This window comes from Cydia splendana, chromosome 6 (genome assembly GCF_910591565.1).
Source record: "Cydia splendana chromosome 6, ilCydSple1.2, whole genome shotgun sequence".
In the NCBI taxonomy this organism is placed as follows: Eukaryota; Metazoa; Arthropoda; class Insecta; order Lepidoptera; family Tortricidae; genus Cydia; species Cydia splendana.
In genome coordinates this window covers 15530046-15548309 of record NC_085965.1, presented here as the reverse complement: position 1 = coordinate 15548309, position 18264 = coordinate 15530046, and the positions used below count along the sequence as shown (strand labels likewise).

Here is an 18264-nt window from a genome sequence, read left to right as displayed (position 1 = left end):
TTAACCATTAAACATATTTGAAATGTGCAAAAGGGAAGCCATCACTTATATAAGCATATCACCACTTTTGGATTTCTATAGCGGCCTAGTGATCCGCTGAATGTTTCAAAAGATAAGATAACCGGGCGGTAAAAATGAAAAACTGCATTAAGTAGACAGCATTTAAGTATTGTGCGGTTAGTACGATAATTCACGCAATCGTGTATTAATTCCGACTAGAATCAATCCAATGACACTTGACACTTTCAATAGGTTTTCGTATCTCATTGAGTTTTTGGACAAACATGTAGAACATGACCTTAAGATCCTTAACAACTATGGTCCTTCAAACCCATCCAATAACATTTCATCGGTCTCAATGACGGTGCAGCCCTACTACCTAACCCGTCTACCTCCACTCTGCACTAGCGCCATGTTTTTGTTGTTGCTCATTTTGTTTTTAACATTTTTTTTATAATTTTACATTTTTGATGAATAAATAAAACCTCCTATGTGGATTAGATACTATATTTTAATGTCTAATTACTAGCTAGACCAGCATAATTATATCGAGGTAAATAAATATGTCTTATTAAACTATTCGTAAGCTTGCTTGAAAGCTGGATTCTCTTGCGCTCACACAATCAATCATAATATGTACTAAAAACAATGCACTATCAATATTACACCTTATTTCATTGCAATAGGGTATAAGAATGGTCAGTTCGATCGTAACTAAGTATGTTCACGATGATACGCGGCTAGATCATTACAGTATATGGATTTGGTCATTTCTTTTACACCGGAGAAAAACATCGAACTGTTCCGTGGAACTGTTATTTACGTGGTTATAGCAATATTGTATTTTACTGTTTACTTATTTTATTGATACCTATGCTTTACCGTTGACCGTATGTTCCAAGTTCATTCCTTTATCTTCTTTCTAATATCATATAACATAATACGGAAAATTTAAAGGAGGTACATATTATTTAAAATGTTTATTAGTTCACATACTCATCTTGTGTACTCTTCCAGTAAAAAATACGAGTAGGTAACTAGCACTACCATAAAATAACATTTTGTATATCATTTTACAAATCTACAATAATATAACCAGCAAGTGTGCAATGTGTGTGTGTGTGTGTGTGTTTGTGATGCGTGTTACTTAAGTATGTATATGTTTTTATCACATATCTATTTGCGAGTTCCTGTAATTGGCTCTATACATCTATTTAAGATTCTATTGTCATTTAGTTAGCTGTTGGATCTCCTTACTTAAATAAATAAATAAGAAGCGAGACCAAAAGTTACAATATACTTAATATGTTGAAATAATCCTAACACAAGATAGACGCCGGCCATTCAATCATTATAACCCACAAAATCATAACAAACAGCTTGATTCGTTTTAAGCAGATACATCATCTTAATTACTACATTCCATCCATGTCCAATACAGGGCACTATATACTTCTAAAAACATCTTTATAACTATAAAGTTAAGGTTTATTTTCCCACGTTTAGTGTCGGTAATGGATGTAGTAGGAGAAAGCCTGAACGCGCTACTTACTCGGATCTTTATTAAAAATCACTATTTAATTTCCGAGGAGATATGTGTTGTTAGCAATGAACATTATTTATTATTACTCTCATGTGTATTTGGATAAAACCGCATAGGCACAGACGGCCATAACCACGAACACATAACTACGTAAGATAAAATCTAAGACGTCCAAGGTTTGTCCCTTTTTAAAGTTATCTCAATACCATTAAGGATTGACTCTCAGCCAGAAGGGCAATCGAAAAAATAAGACATTTATGCCTAAGTTTATAAGTGCATTGTGTTTGAAAAATACCTACTGAACCTCTTAAAGAGGCCTCATTAACCCCCCGGGGTCTGTGGAGCACACATTGACAATATCCAGCCGTAAAGGATTAAAGCCGATAACCCTTTACTATCCGCGACAATCTGATATTTTGTTAGTCAGAAAATAAACATTCAACTGTCATCGATGTAAATATACACTAAATAAAATAATTGTATCTAGATTGATATGAGATTACAACTCAACAGTTATCGCGTAGTTGAAAGCCATACTTATCTTCGGTCCTAGTTGAGATATGTCACGTTACTAGGCTGCAGCCGGCATAGCACGTATTCACTACTCACTCGAGCACTAGATTACATTTTAATTTATGTTACGTATTGACATAAGTTTTGGCATTGGCATTTGTTCATGCAGTTAGAGCTGTTATACCTATTATAAGAACTAATTATGCAACTGCTAATCCCTGTAAAGTGTCATCTACAAACGAAAATACGTGTCGCGGTTAATAATATGATACCTATTTATATGTTCATGTTAAGTAACAGCCGAATTATCATGGGTGAATTAATACCTTATTATGTGACGACTCTTAATTGCATTTGGTGAGTACCATACCAATTAGCGTTAGCGGCTCATCAGAATCGGTCTCCATGAAGTATTTAATATGACACTACACAATAACATACTAAGCATACTTGTGCTATCTAGTAAACATCACAATGCTCGTTCGTACCTACACCGCGATACCATCTCACTAATCACGACGGTTACATCTCCGACTGATCTACAATGCTCTAATCTGTGGCATAAAGCTGCAGGTACAGTTAGTGCATCGCGACAAAGGCAAGGGAAGAGTACCTACGTACAGTCAGCTACGTAATTCTTTAGCTTTTAGTTGAAATACGTTGAAAAATGGTAGTAGTTAAGTAAGATGTCAATCATGACCATAGAAGTTATACGTTATAAACTCTATTGAAGTGGTACTTAGAACAGATAGTATAATTAGTGGGCTAGTTGGCTGCATAACAGCTGTCTAGGTTTTTGTGAAAATGTTATCGGCGCCATTGTTTTAAAACAGTGATGTAACTACTCAATAAGACGGTCGTATCAAACCCAAACTTAATGAGTATGCGTTAATGTATTACAGAGTTTCTATGACCAAATTCGGTCTCCATTATTAGATCAGCTTAGTGGTACCGGTACCACAATAACATTGCATTGTCTCCAAAGTTACGTAGGTATGCTTAAATTGCAACAAATTCTGTGAAACTGAGAATTAGGTCTTAAGGCCCCTCTGCCGTGTCACGCGCATCTCATGTAACTTTAAAAGTTGAGTTTCGAGATAATTACGTTTAAAGTTTTAAAGATTCAAATGCTGTTATCGTTGATAGTTCATCGTATTTTTTTTATTTTTTCTAATCTACATGTAGGAAATATGGTCACAGAATAGGCCCTTTAATTTTTTTTTCGCATAATTGAATAGTTTTCATTTTATTCAAATTAAATGGTTCCGCATGATCAACTCTTCCATACTATAGTGGTCACACGAAGTCATGTAAGTCAAGTTACATGGCCTACGCGTGATCAGACGTGACACGTATTACTTTACCAATATTGTTGTCGTATAAACCAAGCGCTCGGCCAGTCATGCCTAACTCCGGTAACTTAAGAAACGATAGTGATATTTTGGTTGTGTCAGTCATGTAACTCAAGTTAACTGAGTTGTGCCTGACGCCATCGGCAAAAAAATGAAGTTACATGAGTTAGTCATATGCTTTTCTCAGTAAATAATGAAGATTTTCTTTTAGAAGATATATATTTAATGGTTTTTAAGTAAGACGATTTAGGCCCACTTGCACCATCCCATTAACCCGGGGTTAAGTGGTTTAACCGTCAACCCAGTCTCAAATTGTACTGGTAACCATGGTAACTCCAGGTTTAACCGGTTAACCCGGGGTTAGTGGAATGGTGCAAGTGGGCCTTAGACTGGTTATCCGTAACTCATGTTACTCATGTAACTCGAGTTAACGGAGTTTGGCGTGACACGGCAGCCCTGTATACAATGGGCCAGCGCCGGCCAGTCCAAGGGACGCAGCCATGCGGTAGAATGAGATAGCAATATCACTTGCTCCCTCTAACGCATAAATGCGTCCCCCAGACTGGCCCACGCTGGCCCATTGTGTAAGGGGCCTTTAAAACTTGTAAGATTAGATTAGATTAGGACATGTGAAACTTGGATAAAATTATAAAAACCACTGGGGATCGTTCATTCATTTGTGCTCCCTGTGGTCTAAATGACAGTCGTTTTTAATGCATTCATTCTGACAGCTTTGAATGCCGACAGGTTGACAATACAGCACCGAGGGTAATTTGCGTCGACAGAGATTAACGTATGATCAAATTAACGTTTATGCGTAATAATCAATGGGAGTCTGACTTCCGCTCTTGACTGTACTGGGTCTGTGTTGTACGTTCAGTTACCGCTGTGCACTAGATTACGGGCGATTATTGTTATAATTCAGCTGGCCCTGATTGCTGCGGGTTCACACAGGTTGACAATGCAGTGCGGAGCGTAATTTGCGTGGACAGAGATCAAAGTAGCGTTACTCCGCGCTAATGTTCGATGTGCGGTGCGCAACAGCCGTATATAAACATTAATTAGGTAATTGTATAAAAATTGGATAACAATTTATGCACGTTATTGTGTTGCACAAATGTATCAAATCCATTATTGTTTTAATTCAGGTATTCTATGTCATAGAGATATAGTACTTATAGCCAATTTCATATAACCATAAAACCAGATCTCCTAGAGAATAATGGTGCTGCTGCTGCTGCTGGTAGAGAATGCCTTACGGCATTAAGTCCGCCATTTGTATTTTTATGTATTGTGCAATAAAGATTTAATAAATAAATAAAATGCTAATTAAATAAGTAGCTACCTTATATCATTGTCGCCTCTACTTATAAATGACATTAAGATAAACCTCAAAATAGCCATAGATTGCACAGACATCAACTATATATATCCAGATGGTTACAAAACTGGTCAAGAAACATGCTAAGTATTTTATATTGTTATTTTCGAAACTTCCGGACGAACAAAATATAAGTATATGCAAAATTACTTACAGACAAGAAAGTTTCGTTTAGCAGTGAACAAATATTCTAGGGGAAATGAAATAAAAACTTGTAATAAAATAAACAGGGCATGTAAATTAGTACAGAAAAATATCGCATGACTAGTCTTAATCATAATAAAATAAGTCAGTTTTTTAAAACGGTGCAATACACAGGTTTCACCTATTGCATTAGGTTAGGTTAGGGTTGCCAACCGTACTATATTATATAGTATGTACTATATTTTGGCTCTCTGTACTATATACTTTTGGAAAAATATATAGTACTCTAAAATACTATATTTCCGATTAAACGTATATTACACTCATGTTTAGTATTTTATCTGAAAGTACTATATTTTTTTGGAATGTACTATATTTTTATTCCTTATTCTGGAAAATACTATATTCCACCAAAAAAAAGTTGGCAACCCTAGGTTAGGTACATATTATCGCGCCAAGTTTCTGAGTCAAGATGGTGTAATTACTGTGGTGTATTATTCTTTTTAAATAAATTTTGATATGCTTCCTTCCCTGCGTACGTACGTCGAGGGGAAATGTGAAAGAAACGCAAGAGTGCGCTCGCGCAGCGGAACGGCGTGCCGACCGCGCGGAACGTCTTGCGTGGACAAATGGCCCACGGAATACTTTAAATGTTTTATCAAATATTTCATTATAAGATGAAAAAACTAGTACGTTTTTACAAACTTTGATCAAACACTGTTATTTCGCTGTATGCTTTAAATTTATTTGGATCAATTCTGTTGTGAAAGTGCCTTCGCTAAAAATAAACCCGGTATTGGGCTGAAATTTAATATGATTTAGGTGAGTTTATAATATCGCGGGAGGATGCAATAGTTAGATGAGGACCGAGAATGTAAACAATATGAAGGTGTAAATAGTTCAAAAATCGCTTTTGCCATACTTATACATATAACTTGTAAACTGAATGTATTAGATGCCATTTGTAACTGAGCGACCGACCACCGAGACATGATTTTAAGTACTCGTACTTTATTACTTTTCTTTATGCAAATGTGATATGTGAAACTTAAATTTGGCGATACGAAATCGCGTTATGGTTACGTATATCTACTCTAATAGAAACGGAGCGAAACATGTTTGTTTTGCATAACATGATAATATGATATTGATGTATTATTTTCAAGCACTTCATCCGTCGCAATATCCGCTGTCAGTGACGAATAAAAACGTGTCGTTAAGTAATTGTTACAAAACATTCACTTGATTTCATATTATAGTAGGTAAGTAGTTTAAGTACCTTTTACTCCGTTCCAGATAATAATTTATTTATTGTAAACTACAATTATATTTTCACATCACCTATTCGGAAAATGGCTTTTTCTTCCCCGCTAGGAGGGATCACAGTGGCACTTTTCCTCCCTGCTAGGGGGGATCAAAGTGGCACTTTTCTGTTCTAGGACACTGTTTTTGTTATTTTTTGCATTCTTTTTTTAGCTTGAATAATATTTTGAAACATAATATTAATTGTGTCAACGTCAACACTAAGATTTTTGTCCTCATAATTGATGTGAAAAGCAGTTTGTGTCACACGGTATCAAAATTATTTCGTCTTGGGCGTTAACACTAGAATCCCTCATTACGCTCAGGATTCTATTGTAGAATCCATCGCTTCATTCAGGATTCAATGTACGCCCTTGACGGAAATATATCATTTTGATCCCTTGTAACACAAACTACTATTTTGTATTAGGTATTTACAAATTATGATATGACAATACATGCGTGAGAGTGCGTTATGAACCTCACCAAGACGATCGTCACGATCGTATCAAAACCAGTTCAAACCCGTAACAAGTTGTTAAATCCGAATTGGCTCCCAAGAGGCTAATTCAAAATTTTTGTTGTCAAAGTGTATCATTTAATGATATCTAAAATATATCATTTTGTTATCATTTCCCCATTGGTACGAACCAGGGTTAGAACCAGAGACATCCGGGTTGACGTTACGTTCTTACAGCTAGGCTACCAAAGCTTTTGATATAGGTATGACCATTTAAATAAAAACCGGGCAAGTGCGAGTCGGACTCGCGCACGAAGGGTTCCGTACCATAATGCAAAAAAAAAACGAAAAAAAAAGCAAAAAAAAAAACGGTCACCCATCCAAGTACTGACCACTCCCGACGTTGCTTAACTTTGGTCAAAATTCACGTTTGTTGTATGGGAGCCCCATTTAAATCTTTATTTTATTCTGTTTTTAGTATTTGTTGTTATAGCGGCAACAGAAATACATCATCTGTGAAAATTTCAACTGTCTAGCTATCACGGTTCGTGAGATACAGCCTGGTGACAGACGGACGGACGGACGGACGGACGGACGGACGGACGGACGGACGGACGGACGGACGGACGGACGGACGGACAGCGAAGTCTTAGTAATAGGGTCCCGTTTTACCCTTTGGGTACGGAACCCTAAAAAGTGGTCACTAATAATGAATGACTATTGTGTTTCGATCAAAATTTATTTTCGTTACTCAACCACTTTTAATTTAATTGTAAGCTTTATAGCATCGTTTGCAGACGTTTCTGCTTAATACAAAATAAATTCGTTATTTAATCCTTCCTTCCTTCTTTCAATTTCATCTTCTACTAGTTAAGTTAATTCAGGTCCATTGCAACAATAGTAGTTTATGTGACTGCTACATAATGAAAGGCATTAAAACTCGTGTGTGGGTTTATAAAACGAACGCAGTGAGTTTCATAATAGTATCACACGAGTGTTTTAATGCCTAATTATGTACAGTTACATACACTGCTTTATCTACACACATATTATAAACTCTCTATGATGTGTTCAGGAACAGCATGTTACGACCTGCATCAGTGCATTGATCAGAGCTATTAGCAGTAATTATTAGTAAAATAATACAAAGACAAATGGGAAACTGAAGTAATTTATTTATTATAATAATAATTATTCACTGTTTGTATGGTACAGTTATTATAATGTACTTGTCCAGCTTGGATATTGGTTGCATCTTGGTCAACACTTGTAGAATTATTTGGTAAGTTAATATTAACCACTTCTTTTTTTTGTATGGTATTCAAAATTTTATTTGAAATTTCTACCTTATTCTGGATTGAGTCATCAATGTAACCTTCGGCTACAGTTGTAGAACGCCAGACACAATGGCGTTTCAATGCTGTTATGTCACCCCCTGCATCAACCAATATTGTGGCAGAAGTTCTGCGGAAGCAGTGCCCGGTGTACAATTCAGGATTTGGTAAATTTAAATATTCAGCAATAGTTTTTCCAAGACATCCAAATTTGTTGATACCAACTTTCTGTGCTGTACATTTACCGGCTACATATTTAATAAAAAAACCGGGCTCCGTGCATTGACTTGGACGTAGTTGTATGTATCTCTTAACCACATGGCAATAACTACCCGTTATGGTGAAAGTCCGGTTGGTCTTAGTTTTAGTATTTTGAATAGTAACAATTAATGATGGTAGAGTCAAAGTCTTGAACATCACTGAACAAGACATTGTACAGTTCCTGTCTCCGGCAAGCTCCCATAATTCCAAATATTAATCCGACCTGCAACAATGACATACAATGGTTAAATTCTAGCAGTCAAGAAAATAGGACATTTAGAAAATAAAAATCAACATATGAAAATTACTATTGAATATAGAAAACATGTTACCTTTGTCATCAGGTACAATTTATCAGGTGCCTCATTCAGGAAGTTATCAATTTCAGCTGGTGAAAATGTCTTAGCTTTTTTTTTCGTGTTTCCTTCACTTTTACGCTTCAGGAAGGCGGTTAATTTACAATATTTTGCGATGTCTATGTTGTGTTTAATATTTAGTGTACTCTTGAGCATTGAATAGAAAGTCCACATGCTTGTTGACTTAAATTTTGTGGACAACTCCTCGAAATACGCCAGAAGTACGTTTTCTGACAATGACGACGTATTTTTGGCCATCCTCCATTCCATGAAATCATTGTAAATCTTCTCGTACTTCTTTCTTGACTTTGATGGTAATAGATCGTTTATTACGCCCGTCGCTTTGTCGCGGATATCAGGTGGCGTCTCCGAAATATCAATATCACTATCATCACTCATTTTTGCCGAATAGGCTGCGATAATTAGGAAACAAATAGCAAAACGATCTAATATTTGCGAACACAAACAGAACTTCCAAATATTTACTTCCAATGGCGGCAAATGTTCAGTTTTATTTTTCTGACGCATGTCACGCAACCATAGCTTTTTTTTTAATTCAGAGACAAACTAGAGTCGGCCCTGGGGGCCTACCGCAAAAGTCGAGAATCGAAACTTTGTTATTTGTCTCTCTATCACTCTTGCATATTCGAGTGATAGAGAAGCAGAAAAGGAAATTTTGGTTTTCGATTTATGCAATAAACCCTCTGAGGCCAAATTAAATTGCTTTTTTTCCCACAGATGTTCGAAATTTGAAAGTCATTACCAAATCGATTTTGATATAGTAATGAAGCAATTACAACATTTACACAGATAAGAAATTTGTTGTAACAAAATAGTGAACTTTTATGCAGGTCGTTATTTGCTGTTTTTGAACGCATCATAGAGGGTTTATGGTATGTGTGTAGATAAAATTAATAACTAAATCGTTTTCGCAGTTTCGGCACGTGCTGTACGAGTATATTGTCAATATTATATGTAATATTTTTCAATGTCACTTTTCTGTAATGACTGTTTGTGCCAAAATAAAGAGAAAATAAATCTTTATTTATCCAAGTCTAACTCTAGTCTAGCTACCTTCCTTCAGCCGTCTTGCCTCATGTTTGTTTGCGGATGCGGTGCGGTAACAACGCTGGCATTTCATCTGTTGAAACTGCATTTTCTTACAACTACGTAATTACTTTAATCAAATATTTTCACCATCAACTTTGATTGGTTAATTTATATGGTATTCTTTCAAAAATGTGTTAATTGTTATTGGAATTTGTAATATTTGTTTTTGCCTTGTCGATTCTTTCGGAATACATTCTATTGTAGAGATAACAAATATTAAGTGTTGAAATCGAACGATTACGGGCATCAATGCCGTCAGGATAAACTCAGTGGGGAAATTTAACAGAAAAATGATAAATTAGCGAATCATGATCGACGAAGATTTCAAGGATAACTGTCACGACCAGACTAGTGCGTGAATACACGAGTGGCAAATGATAGAGAAAATCAATACAAACGATTAGAAACTTGAAACATTGTAGTATAGCTCTTAAGTGATAGAATTAAGAGTTGTCAATAATGTAAAGTTTAACAACATAATGTGTGCACAAGCCGATACCGGAACAATGGCAATTAATCGGCCATTATGCAAGCCCCGTTACGGGAACCGATACGCGCCTAGTACGGTAAGAGCATGTCGGCATTGTAGTCTGGAGAAAATGTTAACACTAGGTAGTCTAGGTGCATTGCTATCTGCACATTTTCATAAAACGTCGCCATTGATTAGGTATAGAGCTCAATCAAAGGTTGCTGATCCGAGTATCAATAAACCTTAAGATTATTTTATCGTAATTAGATACTTGTAATTTACTAACCTTAAGGTTAACTACTGGAAGACTATATTACTATCTACTACCGGCTATATATCTATAACGTACATACATTGGTGATGTCCAAGTAGGTACACATAGTGTATTTTAGATTTTTGCGCGTTCTTCAAAGTTAGAAGATGTTTTCTATTATTTCATAGGCGCGTTTATGTCTAATACTCGTACAGTCACCTGCAATAATATGTTACTCTTTGAAGGCCGTAAAAATATGCGACACACTCTTATAGCTCTACAAATAAGATCGTGACAGATATTTTTGCGGCCTTCGTTGTGTAACATATTATTGCAGGTGACTGTACATAGCTTGAGAAATTGATGTTTTCCACATTCGACTCGATTTAATAGCTAGCCTATGATGAGAAGATTATAGGAACCTTTCTAGGATCCTTTATGGTCAGCTATAAAGAGGAGGTAATGAAGGTTTTTAATGAGCATTTCCTTTCAACTGCAATTCCCAGTAGCATTTTCTATGTTTGATGCTCGTTTACATATAATTTTTATTGCTCACAACGTTGTATTCGTATATAATTATACTTAAACTAAAATGATGGTCGACATACCCGTTTTTGCCTCCATTCAGTCCATAGCAGTCATTAATCCCGGCCAGCACGCCGACGACGCCGGCCACCACGGCTACGCAGCCCGCCCACAGCCCGGCGCCCACCCGGGACAGCGCAGCCCCCTTCACCACCGCCAGCGCCCCCGCCCCCACCAGAAGCGCCCCCAGAATCACCTGCCCCAACCCCAAAAACACAACCAACTTCTTCTTCGTAACCCTCACACTACCGGCTTCGACACTTTTCGAGCTAACACTCTGTTTATCCTTCTTAACATTTTTCACTTTTTCTTGTGGCGTTTTGCATATCAACTGTTCTGTGGAGTCCTCGGATTTGAGGGAGGAGACCGTAGCGGTCGGCCGCGGGAAGTCGGCCTCCGCGGATCGCGCGCGGTCGTCCGTCATGGCGCTGACATTTGCGCGTGCGTCGAGCTCTGCTCGCGGCGCGGGGCACACTGGCGCGGGTGAAAGTCGCTCTTCCGAACCTGCAGGGTTCGGAAAAGGGCAGGCAGGTGATAGAGCCGGCGGTGATAAGCGTGATACACGGTAATAGTGCGGTGATAACGCCGTACGTGACTGTATATGCATGTGACTACTGGGATTCTCGATAGTAGGTCGGCGTTCAGTGGGTATAAGATGGAAAATGTTGCAGATTATTTCAGATTATTAGTTGACGCTATGATAATGTCTAAACGATTGTTTAGTATTTTATACTTTAATCCTGAAAAAATATAAACCGTAACAATTTCAACACATTTCTGTCAAAGTCTGACACCACCTCACCACTAGCAATGAGGTTGAAAGGCGAAGGGTGACGTGCGCCTCTAACACACAAAGAGGTTTATCCTCTGTGACCAGTGACCACAGGTCATTCAGCATAAAAAAAATTACAGAGGTAGGTCGGAAAAGTAGAGTCTGACAAAAAACAGTAGAAATTAAAAAGTGGCAATACTGTAGTATCCCCCCTTTCAAATCAATCAATCTAGAATAAGAAAACGGGACGACACTACAGTATTAATTGCCACTTTTTAATTTCTACTCGTTTTTGTCAGACTATAGGTAGGTTTTTCCTTTCAAAAAGATTTTGAATGTTATGTTATTCCATCACAGGTATTAAATAAATATAGTCAATAAGACGTCCGAAGGAGTGAAATTAATCGCCGCTTGTCCCCCAGTCCCCCACCCATCCCGGCGTCCAGCCTCCAACCTCAAACACCGAATTCATGAACCTCGTCGTTGCTTGCTTCCTATAAACTTAAGAACAAACTGCCACAGACAAATTTAAGGATATTAATTTATAAATAATTATGTAAGTATATAAACATACTGTTACAGAGTACCTACACATGGAGTGGACCATCTCCGCTAGTAACTATTAGTGGCGACGCGGCGGTGAAAGCGACTGTCGAACTATCTCCGGCCAGCGCGGACGCATCTCCGCCGCTGTACATCAATGTATGCGGCGTTATATTATGCATGTTGCATCTATGTAATACTATCTCTTTGACATTTGAATAATTTGTTAGCAATTTTAGCATCGATTAGCAGTCTCGTAATTTATTATTCGTACATGAATATGCTATAAATATTAGTATTTTTTGTGTGTTAAAATAATAAATAATCTTAATTTGAATACATTCGCGTTATACATAGCTACAGTCACTGACAGACAAGGCCCATAGCATAAACCGTTGAAGGAAGATCCTTGAAATTTGAAACAGGCTTTGGCTCTACGCCATTTGAAGAATACCTATATTCTTCAAATGGCATAGAGCCAAAGCCCCACCAACCACTGTAACCAGCTTCACCCTAATTTTATCATAATAATAGAGGTCACTGAGAAATATCAGTGAGTGGCTAAGAAAGAGTTTTATGAAATTAAACCCCTAAAGGGGATGTAAATGAAATATTTTCAACCACTTGTGGCAATTTTAACAGTCGCGAGCGGAGACTAGTGTAATAATTGCAATCGTGGGGCATGTATGTTTACATCTTGTTTACACAAACACATTGATTGAATCTATACATTTGCTAATATTTGCGTTTGATGAGCGTTTGATGATAAAATCTGTGAGAATTTTCTCGCAGCGTAGGTAGAAAAGGGAAGGGAAGGGAAGTTATATCACAGTCAGAATCAGAACATCAGAACTTTATTTTGCTTTATAATGGGTACATGAAAAATGGTATATTAGGTACATAAAAATAAAATACCTATCTGCAAGTATACGGAATAAAGGAATGTCAGTGGGTACTTAATTAATAAATCCACTAGACGTTTTATTTTTAATTCTGTAAAATGTCTCTGGATCACTGTAGGTCTCGTTGAACCTCAAAAATGTGTACTTTCGTCAAAACATTAATTTAAAGAATTCTGTTAGTTCTTAGATCATGCACTTGGCCGGTTCTTATGTTTTTGTAGACTGTTTTACTAATGCACCCTTTCACCATTACTAATGTGTCAATCAACATGTAAATCAAGCATCACGACGCATCGCACGTATCCCGGTCACGTTACGTTGTCGTTGCGTCGTCGGTGTCGCCCGTAGTCCGTACTAGGGGCGAAACTGCTTAACGTAATACGTGTAACATTAGATCATTTAGACGAAGTTTGAATTATTAATATGATATTAACTAAACATTTATTAATAAATGCTCTAAGCTTATTATAAACGTAACCTAAACCTTCCTCAAGAATCACTCTATTGATAAGGGAGAAGTTTTCGAGTTTATCGCGAATATATACATACTTACATACACATGAACAGACAGACGCGGCGGGGACTTCGTTTTATAATACTCTAAATCGACAGACATGATAACAATAAAATTACTTTTTAAAAAGTTACTTCTTAAGAAGGCGTTCTTATTTTCTTCAGTCTATTCTGCCTCAAATGTTCTTAAAACAAAATAATGTCATACATACGTCAAACGTGTAAGCTCTTGATTTAGAACATTCAATATTATTTTATGAACAAGCTGTAAGTACTATTTATACGATTACTTTTGAATTATTTATTGGTTTAGGTTTAATATATAAGTCAAAAAATCATCGTCAGTTTAGATCCACCAATGATACATTATATTTCAAAAGGGTAGGCCTATTTAATAATTTATTATTATTAAATGTGTGGTGCAGTGTCGAAATAAAAAAAATGGTTATCTAATCTTTTAGCCTATTCACCAATTAAGACGAGAATTCTCGGACTAGCCATAGCACCAATATCGATAACATTGTAACATGTTTGTATACGTACGTCGCTCAGATACAGTCGGACAGGAAGAGCTTCACTCCTACTCTACCGACCTTCTGTAAGCGGAGTATGTGTAGGTATACAAACGCAAGGGTTAAAAACGAATAAACAGCTTATAGGAGAGCTTAGAGCATTTAATAACTGGCGTCGCCTTTAAGAGCTTACCCCTCTGCCGAAAACCTTGCACAATTGTGCAAACTTTTGTATGGACTGACATGGCTCTTTGCACGTTACGTGGAAATCATGTAGAATTAGCAATACCTTTGACGTCCCCTACCCCGCAAAAATCGGCAGACTGTTTTGTACAGAAAATGACAGCCATGACGTCTCTAGTTACTAAATGCTCTAAGTAGGAAAGGTTTTCCCTTATAGGCAGTCTTCTTCACATCGACCTTATTCACAACTAGCGACCCTTACAAACACAAAGGTGGGACCTTAACAAATTATATACCTAAACCTTCCTCAACAATCACTCTATTGGTAGGTAAAAACCGCATGTAAATCCGATCAGCAGTTTTCGAGTTTATCATGAACAAACATACAAACGCGGCGGGGGTCTTTGTTTTATAAGGTGTAGAGATATGTCCAAATCGCGTATGAATGACATATCTGTATAACAAGCTACAATTCTGAGTAGGTACTAATCATTTTGGATCCAGATGGCGAATCAACTCGTGCCCCTTTATATTGGCACTGGCATATTTGCCGCATTGTTCATATTTGTACCATGTTGTATAAGAAAAGGACCTAACCAAGGGTAAGTGGGATAAGTACAATTCTAGGATGTCCCATAAAGAGGAAAAGGATGGATTAATTTGGGATTGGAGGGCAGAAAGTAAAAAATATAATGACAATATTCAGTTTACGCACTTATTGCATTTTGAATCTACATGTAGGCAGTATGGAGACTAGATGTATTTTACGATAGGTAGTTAATGGTTTGGCAAACAAGCTTGAAGTCATGGTGACAAAAATTGCAGTTAGTTACTCCATTTAGATGGTACTTGTAACATATCACCGAAATATCAGGAACTCAATAACGCAAATATAGTTGTTTTTTTTATTAAGTATTTCATTATGGTATGCATGGTGCGATTGATACGTCAGTTTTTTCGAACTACCTATAAATCATTCTGTTTTTCAGGATCATACGATGCAGCATTTTGCTGTCTGTATTCTCAATGTGGATATTGTAAGTACCCAAACTATTATGTAGCCCTAGCAATCCAATCTCATGTAAATAATACCAATATTATTGAAGAGGCCTGAAAGTGACGCCATGCTCTCTATCAACATTGCGTTTTGTTTTTTTTTATTATACGAGGATTAAATACACAAATTGGCACATAATTAACCCGTAAATGCATAGTGTTGCCAAATGTCTACAAAGCATTAGACAGCTCATAGATTTAAAAAAAAGGCTTACGTTCTTGAACGCACCTTTATACCGAACGTCAAATAGTAGGATGATGATTTAAGGGTTAAATTTACGCTATATTTTTAATTTATAAAAATTACACTCGATTTAAGACGAAAAGTCGGAAAACTTGGAAAAATCCAGAAGTTGGTAATTTTTAGTATGTGATTTTGAACGGTGTTTTCCGGGTTTGTAATTACTTTATCATAGCTATATCACAAATAGTGTACCTTTCTAATGGTAGTAAAAAAAATCATATATCTATTTCGATTACTGAAAAGTACATATTTACATAAATATGATTTAGCCAATTCAACTTCTAACACTGATTTCACAGTGAAAATCGAAGTTATATTTTTTTTACTATTTTTCCTAGAATCTGCAAGCAATTATGTGACACATAAGTATATTAATTTCGGGCAAAAAGAAAAAATCATGCATTTAAGGGTTAATTGGCTAACTTGAAATCGATGTATAATTTGGGAGTACCAGCCAAATGAAGGTGAGGTTGCTATTGCTATAGATAGAGCATCTCTCCGGCAACCCCTACTTCGTATATTGGCTCTGTGCTGATGAGTCAGTCAGTCAGGATTGCATCGCATGGGTTTATGTGTTATATAGATGTGTTCTAAGATATATAGATGTGTAGAGATATAGATGTGTTTAGATGTTTATGTGTTTTGTAAGTGAAAGTTTGAACTAGAGGGTGTCAGATACGTTGGTGCGTTGTTCTATCCGCTACTATTGATGCTGACTATACACGGTGGCTAAAAAATAACTGCATCCCAAAGCTGCTCAGTATAATCCCAAAACCTCCCTGTAGGGCTACCGCCAATACCGAAAATCGTCAATTGCGGGCATTTTTCTCTGTCACTCTAATTACGCCTTCATTGGAGTAAAAGAGTAAGATCCCCGCAATTTGCGAATTTCGGTTTTCGCGGTAGCCCCTCTGGCAACGGGGAAGGCAGTTATTTTTTAGCCACCCTGTATACATGTTGCAGTTGGGCCACCGTGTATATCTCACAGATGAATCCTGTAGTCGGACCGCGCCACCTCAACTCCACACTCATCTGGAAGAAGCATTTGGTGATTAATTATTGCATTTGTTAATGTTTTAGACATAGCAATTTAACAATGGCTATCTGGTTTTGAGAAATAAACAAACATTTATTTAAAGCACCCAAAACGCGCGCAAACAAAAAAATTACTTTACAAATCGGTCCAGAAATGACGAAGTTCTCAGGTAACATATATCTATATTAAAAAAAAATACGGTCGAATTGATAACCTCCTCCTTTTTTTGAAGTCGGTAGAAATAAGCATTCCCATACACCGTGGCAACGTCAGCGACTTAGGTGTAAGTAAACGGTTATCAGTTTATTAATAATCGGTACCTACTTATTACATGTTTTTGTTATTTCTTTCATTTAAAAAATAAATAGTACTTTTATCCACTGACTTAATATTAGAAATAGACACACAGAGCGGAACAAAAACGTCAACAAAATGTGGGTCAGAATGACATTAGCGGAAAATTTGCATTGATGATAAAAACGCTTACGTAAATTTTGAGTCAAGATAAATATTTTGTACGGAAAAGAACTTACTGTCGTAAGCATTAAGTGTCAAATTTGTAAACATTAGTACCAACACTGTTAAAACTTTTAAGTCCGATGGCACTAAACGTAACGTCACCATTGTATTTACGTCAAACAACGTCAAACGAGAATAATGAACGAATAGAGTCCCTTTGGTACATTTTAATAGGTATTACTGTACAGAAAAATCAAAGTAATAAATGAAACAAATTTAATTTGATCGGGAGTTCAAATAAAATTAATACATGGTAACAACCCTTGTAAGTTATCATCAAACAAATTTATTTTTAATAAGTAAGCATTCGTCTTTAAATACTATTTTCCTTGAAATAAATTCAACTTATTAAATAACTGTGTATTTTAGATCTACATAATACTCTTCGCGCTTTAGTTCTTTGCAATATAGTGCACGGGGACATTTAGGTCGCTATATACTGGTACTGATTGGTTATGGTCTTTATCAAAAAATCCTGTGGTTGTCACTGTGTTCAGACAGGTTTAGCATTTACAGTTAGTCGATGACCTTATTGGTCGTGTATATGTCGGAAACAAGGAAATGGGCTGAACACACAAGTGCCGTTTTGCCTTTGTTTAAAACTGCATCACCCCTATCTCTTGCTATAATAGCAGTCCACTCTGCACGTCGCATAGGTTTTCTTGGAAATCTTGAATTTAAACATAATATTATATGTTACGAATTCCATATAAAAATAAAAAAGTATTAACCTCACATCGACTCATTAGATTTTTGTTCCTTCACATCCCTTCTTTGGTACTAACAAAATAATTTATTCAAAACCATGAAATTACCACCAGATTACATAAATTATGTGTGACGTCCCACGGTCAAAGGTACCTTATGGCGGGTATGGAGTTATGCATACCCCAGTAATCTACAATAAATAAGCTATCGATA

General features: G+C 36.6%; 1 protein-coding gene and 1 long non-coding RNA gene across 2 annotated transcripts in view; one reads left to right on the top strand and one right to left on the bottom strand.

Moving 5' to 3' along the window:
• The window catches only part of LOC134791683 (uncharacterized), an 86011-nt gene extending 74451 nt beyond the window's left edge, over positions 1–11560 (bottom strand). Inside the window, exon 1 of the mRNA XM_063762778.1 lies at positions 11087–11560. Within this exon, the coding sequence (XP_063618848.1) occupies positions 11087–11487 (401 nt within the window). The 5' untranslated portion in view covers positions 11488–11560. The remainder of the gene's footprint in view (positions 1–11086) is intronic.
• Positions 11561–11864: 304 nt separating this feature from the next.
• Positions 11865–16837, top strand: LOC134791875 (uncharacterized). Its single transcript, XR_010144358.1, has 4 exons — positions 11865–11878; positions 12462–12527; positions 15478–15525; positions 16752–16837. It is a non-coding gene; the product is annotated as an uncharacterized LOC134791875 (long non-coding RNA).
• Positions 16838–18264: the final 1427 nt, after the last annotated feature.